This window comes from Nicotiana sylvestris, chromosome 3 (genome assembly GCF_000393655.2).
Source record: "Nicotiana sylvestris chromosome 3, ASM39365v2, whole genome shotgun sequence".
In the NCBI taxonomy this organism is placed as follows: Eukaryota; Viridiplantae; Streptophyta; class Magnoliopsida; order Solanales; family Solanaceae; genus Nicotiana; species Nicotiana sylvestris.
In genome coordinates, this window is record NC_091059.1 from 171,882,527 (window position 1) to 171,895,130 (window position 12,604).

Genomic DNA, 12,604 nt, shown 5'->3' on the forward strand with positions numbered 1-12,604 from the left:
AAAAAAATGGGTGCAGATTAAGGGCAAGAAGTTTCACTTGATTATATCTTTTTGCAGTCAATATTGTTTTCTTTAATAGGTTGATATTACCTTACGAGGAAGAGCTTTCATTTCATCTGCGACTTTAGAGACATCACGTATTTCTGCTTTGTCATGGTTAATTTAAGCATATAAAAATTGAAAGGCGCATGTTTAATCCGTATGGTTTACATCTTCTACCGAAACAGGCCAACATTTTCATTCCTAATCACTATTAAATTACTCAATAGTCATATTGGGGCCAATTTACTGTGTATGGAATTTGCAAAGATAACACGCATATGATATTTGTACTCAACCAATAGTAATTGCATAATATGGACTTTCAATCTACACTTTATTAGTCATTTGTTCTTGCATGAAAATAGCTGTATGCATTAGAAGAAGTTTACCAAGTCTTAGCTAGAATCGTGACAGTAGAAAATTGTAGAAATTTAATTTAAACAGACTAGCTCCAACCTAAAAGGATAAGGCCTGGTCGAAAACCAGTTTATTTAATGCACTAGAAAACTTCTAATTAGTTGTTGATTCTTTGGAATAAGTATCTAAAGTCAAATGAGCCTTGGCCTATATGAAGGCTTTTGGGTTAAGAAAAAAAGATCAGTACGCAGAAAAAGTTCTATAATCTCTCTTAACACTAATTAATGGTTACTTCTACTTTACTGCAAAAATCCAGGATCTTTAAATAAGGCACCCCTCATCTTCGGACGACTTTTATCATGTGCGTCATTTCGACTCGGAAAGTTGACAAAATTATAAAGTGAGAAAAAATTAAGGAAAAACAAAAAAGTCATCAAACCATCACAAAATAAAACAATTAATAATATGTGTTACGTGATCAACGGTGAAAAAAAACAAATGCAAATACACACTTGGCCAAAAACTGATAAACAAACTTTAATCACCAACAAAAAATACATTAAATTAAACAAGAACGTAAACGATATTATGTCATGCATGAGTCATCAAACTTGTATTAAACTTAATACAATAATCCTAAAGTGTACGATATAGAAAATAAAGGAGATTATTTTTAATTTCCGTCCACACCATTTGATCATCATGTGGATCCATATGATCACTTCTGTTGACTTGCCTTAGCCTTTCTCTTCTCCATGTAAAAGAATCCAAAGAGAGACACCACAGAGAAAACGGAGAAGACAATGGAGCAGATATCCAAAGTGGCATGGCGACCACTGATAGCCTGAATATCGAAAAGGTTATCTATTTTCTTATCATCGGTGTTTTGTCCAAATCCAGTTTCATGACCATCAGAATCCAAGACATAAGCCCTAACAAAGTAGGTACCAGTTGGGATATCCCTTTCAATTGTCCAGTTGAAACTGTTTCCAGATGATTTGTAGGGCATGGTTACTATGTTCAATTGACATGTCTTGTCCTTTTTGAGATGGTCCTCAGTTTTCCTCCATGCACGATCTTTTTGGCTAACCGGTGCATAACACAGTTGAACTTTTACTTTCTTGTAGCTTGAGTCTGCCCCTGCTGGGAAAGTCTTGTTGAATGACCATTTCAATATGAGTTGGTCTTCCCCAGCCATGAGCACTGAAAAATATATCAAATATTAGTCATCTGGATGTAAGACATATGGATTTAAGTTATGTGCGTTCACCGTCAGTGCATTTTAACCAGTAATATGGTTATTTACTATATACAATGAGTTACCAACTAATGCTTATTAAATGAAATTACATGTAGTTACTTTTTAAGTGATCTCATTATATAAATATTTTTACCCTGTTATTGCAAAGAACTTAAATTCTACTCATATAATTCTTCTAATTTAATTAAAACTTTCTTTTGTCCAAAATGCAAAAGAAAAGAGAAGATTGTTTTCATTTCTATGATGACTATACTAATATATGTACATCTAATTTCCTGATCAAACAATTAGCTCTATCACGCCGTTCATTTAATAGCTTTAATTACATGAAGAAAGAAAAGGAAGAGTAACCGATAATTACAAGAAGACAAGACAAGACCAAAAGAATTAACTCAAATAGCCGTCCACCTAATCTTTTAAACTAAAAATAATCTGAGGAATGTATAATATATGTATAATTTGTGTATAACATATGGATAATTAATGTATAATCTATATATACCGGCCAGAAAAAATAAACATTGAATCTGGCCGGCTATTTATGTAACCATCGCAATAGAATATTCCCCTCATTGCTTAGAGATGATCAATAGTACTGTAGCTTTTATTAGACATGTTGCTATTTCCAAAATAATACCCCCAAGAGTTACTGCTAATAAGAAAGATGTTACAAAAGAAACAAGATCTTAATTGAAAAAAGACCTCCTGTAACTTGTAAGAATCATGGACATATTCTATTTTAAAAAAAAAACTAACCTTGGATTCTTATTTTAGGGAAATAGTGATAGAGATTGAAGATGCAGCTACATGCGAGACTAATTTATATTTCTCAAATCGTAAAAGAAAAGATAAAATCGATCGCACCCCAGTAATCAATAATCTAAATTCCTATATTATAGTCTTCTTTCTTTCTTGTTTAACAGGAAAAAAAAAGTTGGAGAGGGAGGGGTTAACTGTTAATCATACCTCCTTCCCTGTGTGAAGCAGAAACATCAAGACTCCTTTTGAGGGAAGAGAACAATATTTCAGCGTGACAAGAAGCTATAAAGCAAGCTATGACAAGTGAAGCCACAAAAATAGCACGAGTACTTGCCATTCTCACTGTCTCTTAACTTCTTTGTAAACAAGGTAGAGAAAGAAAACTGAAAGGTAAAGAAACTGATTGTAATATCCCACTGATGGTGTTTAGAGGAAGATAGGTTGCTTTATATAGATTTCTTGATATTGCACTCAAGAAGAGGCTATTTCTCAAATAAAGTTTAAAAAGAAGAAGTCAAACACAAAACCCAACTGGCAGTTAGCTCTCAAAGCTCCACAAGGGATGGGAACAATAAGATAGTGTCATTTTCTAATATAAGTTTATAATAAAATAGTAACATCTAGATGGGTGAATTGGCTCTAAGCCGTATTCAAAGGGTAAGTTTGTGACGGTTTAATTTACAAATTGTAATTTTGGGAATGAAGTACTTGTTTGGACAAGAGCTTAATTAGAAGTTGACCTTTGTTTAGATGAATATTTTTGTGTGCAGTTTGGAATTTCTAGTTTGTTCGAAATAATATCCAACTGCGATCTTGCGACACGTTTCTTATGAATATATTAAAGCGTATTATTTGGCTTAAGATGTTTGTCCCCTAATGGTTTGTAAAGACCCAAATCAATAAATATCAATTGCTTGAGATGATGCAGAAGGTGGGGTTTAGTTATATGCGAAATCGCTAATCGTATGCAGAGACTATATATAATTGAGTTACATTATGGTCTCATCATTATTATGGCATCTACTAGTTGGCCTCATCACGTGATTTAAACAAACATTATACTCCTAATATTTTTTGTTTGATTTTAACTTTCCTTGGGATGAAAGAAGATTGAAGCGTGATCCTAAATTTACTTATTTTTATCTTAGTCTTCTTATTCGATGGGCTAACGAGGTTTACTCCTTGTATCGATATTAGTATATTCACAGTTACCTAGGCTAGAAAGTTGGGTTACTCAGCGCTAAATATGGCAACAATTATGAAGTAAGTTTATATAAATTTAATAAAAAGACAGAACCTCCAGCAGTTGCACATCAGCTGATGATATTGATCTATCCTCAAATTTATTGTTTACCATATACCATGAGTAAAAGGGTCCTCAAGATTATTTTATTCATTTTCTTGTGTTGGAATTCATATCATCAGCGGCTTTTCAGATATCCGTACGGAAGATTATCTGTTTCTCGTTAACTTTTCATCACCTAGATTTTTTACTATATATACAAACTCCCAAATGCAAGTCCTGGTAAAAGGTAAAGTGCATCTTTTTCTGATTGTGTCCTTTTTTTCTTTTTTTTTTTGGTAGAAAAACTGAGATATCTAGATTAATAGCTGAGTATGAACCAGCAAAACAACAGCTTACGGCTGACGTTTGTGCCTACTTTTTTTATTAGGAGAAGGTCAACTCTTGGATAGAAATACTTATATATAGGATTTATTATTTTATATGACATCAGCGCAAAGGGAAAAAGAATCGAGAAGATGATATGCAAAAGTTATAGTCTCTTGTCGTGGCGTTGACATGGTCGTTAATTAAACCTCAAAAAATGTTGGGGCAAGTGTGCCGATAGCCATTACTAGGGATGTTTGTGAGTACTTATTTTATTCTGAAATTTTAAATTAAAAATTCTAACTTCAGAACCATACTAAAATTTAGAATATACTGACTAATTCCTAAAGTACCCGTTTTTTCGCATAACTTCAGCATACGGAGCTGAAGTAGCAAAGGCAATCATGCAAAACTTCAGCATTCTAGTAGACGGGTCTGAAGTAGCAGGTGTGCTGAAGTTTTGTTCTTTATTTGCTGAAGTTTTTGTTTGTAATTGCTTAAGTTTTTGTTTTTGTAACTGGCAAACTTCAGCTCTAGAGCTGAAAATTTTGTTTTGTAACTGGGGAGTTTTTGTTTTGTAACTGACGAATTTTGTTTTGTAACTTCAGCTTTGTGTTTATGAGAATAGATGGGAGTTTGTTAATTAACTTCAATTTCAAGAACACTCAGAAAATTGTGTGCCAGTGGGAATAAGGACATATATCTATAAGAATATGTTGAATATGTACATGTGTTAATGTATTTCTGGCTTATTCCACTTCTGTATGTAGACTTCTGTTGACGTTCTGCTCCTCGTTATAGTCTCTGCTAAAGATGCAGTGCGTCTTTTTGTATAATTCATCGTTTTTTTAGCTTTTGTAAAGGGGCTGAAATTATTTAAAAAGTGGGTACAAGTTAAAAGTTTTAAAAAAAAAATAAGTATAGATTAAATGGGGGCGACCAAATAGGACGCCCCGTGTAATTTTTACAACAAAATGCTGGCTGGGAGGCCCATACCTAGATTAAACTCGTATCCATTTGTCTTCTTGCCAAATTAGTTGGTTAAATGACATTATATAGCCGCTGTAAAAATAATAGTCGAAATAATATATAAAATTTGTATATTTTTTGTATAATTATATATTTTGTATGTTATATACAAAAATTATACAAGTTTTATACATTTTTTCGACTATCAAATATAAATAGTTTCTGACGGAGGTTAAAAGTGATATACCCCAAATTAGTTCAAAGTCAGTCACCATTGAGCTGAAGAAATTGGATTTCTATAGGTTCTCCTAAATTCTGATGCTATATAAACTGCTATGTCTGCGGGGTTAGGTCCTCTAATACATTCTAGGGCGTTTTTGTTAGTGGATTAGGTGGAAAATTTCGGTATAAATTTGGAATTAAATTTATTCTGTATTTGATTGGTAATATTATTTAAAATTTATTCTGAGATTGATTATCCACAGGGTTGCATATGTTTGGTTAACCATGAGTGTTAAAGTCGCGCACTATACATGTTTTAGTATTTAGACTTCACTCGTGGTATAATTTATCAATTTGCATAGCTTATTTTCAAGCTGTATGCCCAAAAATTATATTTTTAGCTTGATGTAAATTTTTTTCTCCATAGACAATGTTTAATTACAGATATCCTGTATAATATGTAATAAAATATTAAATTTCTGATATAATTACATCCTTTATTCACAGTCAATTACTTTAATCCTCCTTGTTCCCCGTTATGTGATCCCGATTGTCTCACATTACTATGGAGTATATAATTTTTTCATTCTATGCTCTATGTACTAAGAAAATATATAGAAAGAGTGATATATACTCTCTGTATTCACTCATTCTATATATTTTCTTAGCACATAGAGTATAGAATGAAAAAAATTGCACATGCCTCGTTGATAAGGTAAAAAAATAATCAGCTTCTGCAAACATTTGTTAGAAAATAATAAACAAAAATAGCTTTGAGGCGTGAAAATTGACTGTCCTTAAAGAATTATCGCATGTATACTAATTTAGGAAAATACAAAACGATTCTTTTCAGGATACAACAAAACCTGCAATAATATTTGTGATTTTCTATGCCACTTCGTTGGGAATTCATGTGTATTTATAGGCAACCAACAGACCTTTTTGAAAAGATGTCTTATTTCACAAACAAACATATCTGGACAGACCCTTTCATAACAGACAACTGTTTATTCGAATTTTGAATTTAAAATTCAAATAAATTGATTTTTCTGTCACAAAATAAAATAATTAAGTTTAAGATCCGACAAGTCCAAGTCTTTGATTATATAATATAATATATAAATATATTGTGTACTTAATTGCACACACTTAAAAGTATGTGTCGTAAATCAAAGATATGAAAGTGACAAGTGCTTAAAAAGCTTCAAAATAGCCTTCTCTCTTCCGATGTGGAGCAATCCCACTTCTCAACTCTAAAATAACAAACTATCTTATAACAAGTATGTTAGGTATTTTTAGGTCGCACCGCCAGACATATAGGGCGTTGATCACGCCTAACTATGCCTTATAAAAAAGACTAAGCGGTCGTTGCAAATATAATCCGGTTTACAAGTCCGGAATCGAATCCCACAGAAAATTAAGGTTTAGCTAAAGATGTTCACTATCACCAAGAAGACAAGCTTGAACAATTCTTAACTTACAGATATTTAGATTTTTGTGTTTAACTAAGTAACTTATAAATTAAAATAGTAAATTAACAACTAAAGATACTAAGGGTTAGAGAAAAGATTAAGGAGGTCTAGAGTTATGATTTCCCCAATTGTCGGAATCTTTCCCGCTATGTCGTCTATAATTTCGCCTAAGTATTCTCTACCGATTATGAGCGCTCTGCTTGTTGTAATTCTCTTCCGAGTAATTAAGACAATTTACTAGACATACTCTCCCGAGTTATGCTAGCTGGCTTTAATTACAGTTCACTTAGATCGCACCCAAAGTTTCGTTATCCCTAATCCCACCTTTAAACCCTTGGTTATTGATTCCTTACATACGTCGGGAGTAATGTTGTTCAACAACTACCTAAATATGCACTCTCTCCCGAGTAATACATACTAAATAGGCATAACTAATTGAGGATCCTATCAATTAACTACAACAAGAACGTAGTTGAACAAATAGAGATTATACTATAGTTCAACTATATAAAAACATAACAAGAATTTATCCTACAAAAGGTTCCATCAAAACCCTAGATAACAAATTAGCTATTCATAATAGTATGTAAAACTACAATACGAAACGTCATAACCAACAATGAAAAATAGGAAGAGGAAGGAAAAAATCGTAGAAGAATTCCCCGCCTTGCTCCTATTGTGTCTCTGCCTCCTTAGGTCGAATCTGTATCTCAAACCTGCCCAACCTCTCAAAATAGCGTTTTTACATGTATTTATACCAAGTAGGGTCGGACCCATACGAAAAAACACTTTCCTGCGCGAACTAGGACTTCGCTCTGTAAAAGTTGAACAGTCGCGCCGCAGGCTGCGTGGCACCACGCGGCGCGTTAGTGCATTTTATCAGCAGCCTCAACTTTTCGCATCAGGCAGCATTTTACACTGCTGCGCCACGCCTTGCGGCGCCTCATGCAGCGCGGCAGTGTAATTTTCTCAGAGTGAACTTATTTCGTCCTCTTTTAACATCCGGACTTGGTACACGACCTCCGAACACGATCCTGGCTTAATGTATTGGGCTTTTACTCACACTTCAAAGATCCAAATTGATCAATTTAGCTCCAAATTAACTTTTGAGCTTAGGATCACTTCCTGCAAGGCATAAAACAAGTACTAAGTGCAATTCACTATCATTTGAACTCAAACACACATAAAAAAAATGCAGTCATTGGCATGTAATACTATGGCTAAAACACGGGTTTCTAGCCTAACATCAACACCCCACACTTAAACCATTGCTCGTCCTCGAGCAATCAAACTACACTTTATATAAACATAACCTTTTTAATCAATTCTCCTAACTCATCACACCAAGAATATTTAAAATAAACTAAGAACAAAAGCGTAACATCTTCACCTCAAGATTTGACTCACAAGTACCACGCATTATTCACAACTCACCCACTTACTCTAACGTAGAGATCATTGACATTACTTTTCCTTCATGAATCAAGTACCATCACACAACAAAAAAGAGTAGTTCCACACAATAAAATCTAAGAGCACTTAGGAACTCAAGATAGAAAGAATTCACTCACTCTCAAAAGTAATATTCATATGCCACAAAAGATGTACCATAGGCTTTCCCGTAGTGTATTACTCTACTAATCGAGCTCATTCAGTCTAGGATCAAGTAGGACTATATTTGGTTGTAACGTAGGCTGCGGGACGGGTAGGATACATTTAGATAGAAGAGTGACTACACCTCCCTAAGCACTTTAATACATATACTTTAACATTCAAACCTTATACTTATGTCAAACCAAACTCCGTCTTCACATCAATATATTTTACCCCATACTTCTTTAAGCATAAGCACAATTACATCAAAAGTCACCACTTATCAAGGAAATTTTTTTCTTCACAACAATACAACTTTTTTTCCTTTTCTCTTTCTTTTTTTATTCATGTGGCTCTTACTTTTTCAAAATAGTGAACCTTTCTTCTTATTTCATTAGTTCCACTCAAAAGCCAAACCAATCACCCCACACTTCAACTTTTACACAGTTCATAACAATTCAAGTGCTCATGAGAGGTTAAAAGGTTCAAATAGATGATTAATTCAAACAAATTGGTAAGGCTTGTAATGTGGTTGCCAAAGAAACAAGATTACAGGCTTAAAGGGGTTAACTACGATACATAACAATTAGGTGGATAAAATATACATATTTAGCTCAACAAAGAAACGCCTATATCACTTTCAAGACTGACAAAACTACTATTTCGCTTTGCAAACACACAGGGCAAGTTCTAGACATCAAATGCAATGTACTAAATAACGCAAAACCTTACACACACATGGCACATAACTCACTTAGGATTGGATTCATCAAGACACTCTAGTCAAATTAATTAAGCAAAGTTAAAATCATATAAAATAAGGTACTTATACAAGAGTCAAAAATTGAGCCTAAGCGTCACAACCAAAGTACTCACTATTCTCAAGGCATAACAAAGTCAAGAGATATTGCTTCATTTCAAAATACAACACAATGGCTCCTACTCCAAAAAAAAAAACTAACTACACCCGGTTCAAACAAAACCCTTGGAAAAGAACCGCGACACAAAGAAAAACCAAGGGGGAATTACTACACTGCCTACAAAGAAAATCTTGTTATCATTTTTTCTTTAGACTTAAATCCCTCAAAAAAATTATCTAATAGATCCATCGTCGGGAAAAGTCCAATCTTTTAAAAAAAATTTAATTAAACTAACACAGCTAAAGTAGCATGAAAAGTCACCCGGACAATCTCCTCACCCCACACTTAAAATTGTTCATTGTCCCCAATGCACATCATAACTATAAGAGGGTAAGAGAAACTCCCTGGTAGGCCGAAGCACTAACAGCTCATGGGGTACTCAGACTTCTCCCAAGCTTGGTCCTTCGTACGGGTACCTCACACTTAGTTCCAACCATCTGGTTTGTTGTTGTATCCTTCCAATAGCTTTGCGTTCCATGCTCTTAGAAAATTAAAAATCGACACTACAAACATAGTACAATAAAATAAAATAAAAGAAAACAGTAAAGATGGGTTGCCACCCAACAAGCGCTTGATTTAACGTCGCGGCACGACACGAATCACTTTTTGCCTCCACTTTGAACTTATGAATTGGACCCTTAGTTTTGATTCTGCTCTATGATCATGCTCCTGGGGTGGTCGAACGAATCTGACTAGCCCAATTAAATAATGTAGTATTATATACTTCTTGGCATTTAGATGAGGTGTGTAATCCCGACTTTTTGGCAAGAAGAATTTCAGAATGTAGGTACCTTGTTCCTCATTCCTTGACTCCTCAAGTGGCTTGGACGACTCTATTTCCATATCATCATCCAAACACAATGTGAAAAAAAGCTTCGAGTGTGGACCAATGCGCTCAACTATAAGAACATTGGGACTGTCTACCTTCTCAACACTAATGACAATAGAGTCAACTAAATATGTATCCTCAATATCCTTGGTTGACTCTAGTATCTCTTTTACGACATCGGCATCCTCAAAATCTAGTTCGATTGATTGTTGGTGTTTTACTCTGGCTTTCTCCTGTAGCTCCTCAATTCTTGTATCTAATTCACGCTCTTCTTGGATACTATTCACATTGCTGAGCATTAAAAACTTCAACCAGTTGACTCATGTGAACGTTCAAGTTGTGAATAGTTTCCTCCTGCCTTTCTATCTGCAGTTATAATTTACTATGTTGTTCCAAAATGCATTTTAACATATCTTCGATCTTCTTTAGGTTAGATTCCCTGGGTTCTTTGTTCCTATTAACTTCACCAAAAAAAGAAGAACCATCAAAGTAAGGGATTGGGGGAAGGTAAGAAATATAAGCACAACCGTGAAAGTGACCATCTTGACCACTACACATATCACACACATAAAATTGAGTTGGTGCATAAAACTCGCTCTCGGGAATATTTTAATAATTTTGCCCTGCGTGGTTTCCTCCACAATATGCATAACGAGGATCAAAAGAAGAATTACCAACATCAAAACTCTTATAATTCTAAGATGACATGTCTCTCAGATCAAACATAAAAAAAAAAAAAAAATAATCAAATACACGAAAACAAAAATAACATTTCAAACTTGCAACCTAGAAATATGTACACCTACAGCTACATCGTTAGTTCCCCGGCAACGGCGCCAAAATTTGATCACGCCCAACTATGCCTTATAAAAAGTACTAAGCGATCGTTCAAATATAATTCGGTTTACAAGTCCGGAGTCGAATCTCACAGAGAACTAAGGTTTACCTACAAATGTTCACTATCACCAAGAAGACAAGCTTGAACAATTCCTAACTTATAGATATTTAGATTTTTGTGTTTAACTAATTAACTAACAAATTAAAATAGTAAATTAACAACTAAAGATACTAAGGGTTAGAGAAAAGATTAAAGAGGTCTAGAGTTATGATTTTCCCAATTGTCGGAATCCTTCCCGCTATGTCTTCTATAATTTTGCCTAAGTATTCTCTACCGATCATGAGCGCTCTGCTTGTTGTAATTCTCTCCCGAGTAATTATGACAATTTACTAGACATACTCTCCCTAGTTACGCTAGCTAGTTTTGATTACAACTCACTTAGATCGCGCCCAAGATTTTGTTATCCATAATCCCACCTTTAAACCCTTAGTTATTGATTCCTCACATACGTCGGGAGTGATGTTGTTCAACAACTACCTAAATATGCACTCTCTCCCAAGTAATACATACTAAATAGGCACAGCTAATTGAGGATCTTATCAATTAACTACAACAAGAACGTAGTTGAACAAATAGAGATTATACTACGGCTTAATTATATAAAAACATAACAAGAATTTATCCTACAAAAGGTTCCATTAAAACCCTAGACAACAAATTAACTATTCATAATAGTATGTAAAACTACAATACTAAAAGTCATAACCAACAATGAAAAATAGGAAGAGGAAGGAAAAACTCGTAGAAGAATTCCTCGCCTTGCTCCTATTGTGTCTCTGCCTCCTTAGGTCTAATCTGTGTCTCAAATCTGTCCAACCTCTTAAAATAGCGTTTTTACATGTATTTATACCAAGTAGGGTTGGGCCCAGACGAAAAAACCCTTTCCTGCGTGAACTAGGACTTCGCTGTAAAAGTTGAACAGCCGTACCGCAGGCTGCGCCGCACCATGCGGCGCGTTAGTGCATTTTATCAGCAGCCTCAACTTTTCGCATCAAGCAGCATTTTACACTGCTGCGCCGCGCTTTGCGGCGCCCCATGCGGCGCGACAGTGTAATTTTCTCAGAGTGAACTTATTTCGTCCTCTTTTAATATCCGGACTTGGTATATGACCTTCGAACACGATCCCGGCTTAATGTATTGGGCTTTTACTCTGACTTCAAAGCTCCAAATTGATCAATTTAGCTCCAAATTAACTTTTGAGCTCAGGATCACTTCCTGCATGACATAAAACACGTACTAAGTGCAATTCACTATCATTTGAACTCAAACGCACGTAAAAAATGCAGTCATTGGCATATAATACTACGGCTAAAACACGGATTTCTAGCCTAACATCAGGCGTAAGCCTCACGGAACTAAATATTTCATGCATGAGCTTCAAGACGTTTTAGTAATGCCCAGCGAGTGACAAAAGAAGCCTTTTGTAACACCGTTGATTACTTACTACTAAAAGAATTCGCTATTTGACACGGCTAAGTGGCAAGAGGCGGATTTTCACAAGACCACACCAAGAAAAGACAACCTTCATGCCGGCCAAATGTGACAAAATTTGCTATTCATTTATTTTAGCAATGCTTCTACAACGTTGTCCTACTCACCCCCTCCATGTTCACCTAAGAATTTCCTGCATTTCCATTCGTACTGGAAATTACTTCCGCCAGTAGAAGTGCATG

General features: G+C 34.8%; 1 protein-coding gene across 1 annotated transcript; it reads right to left on the minus strand.

The window, feature by feature from the left end:
• Positions 1 to 911: 911 nt before the first annotated feature.
• Positions 912 to 3,089, minus strand: LOC104244368 (high-affinity nitrate transporter 3.1-like). Its single transcript, XM_009799779.2, has 2 exons — positions 2,627 to 3,089; positions 912 to 1,602 (listed from the first exon to the last, which is right to left on the minus strand). Exons 1-2 carry the CDS (start codon positions 2,754 to 2,756, stop codon positions 1,118 to 1,120), a joined length of 615 nt encoding a protein of 204 aa, XP_009798081.1. The 5' UTR covers positions 2,757 to 3,089; the 3' UTR covers positions 912 to 1,117.
• Between the last annotated feature and the right edge of the window lie 9,515 nt (positions 3,090 to 12,604).

What these genes read in the sequence shown, in the direction of transcription:
- LOC104244368 (XM_009799779.2), bottom strand. Translation starts at nt 2,756, where the DNA reads ATGGCAAGTACTCGTGCTATTTTTGTGGCTTCACTTGTCATAGCTTGC. An exon ending in TGCTTCACACAGGGAAGGAG is followed by an intron (nt 1,603 to 2,626) that starts GTATGATTAACA and finishes TATATTTTTCAG; the next exon opens with TGCTCATGGCTGGGGAAGAC.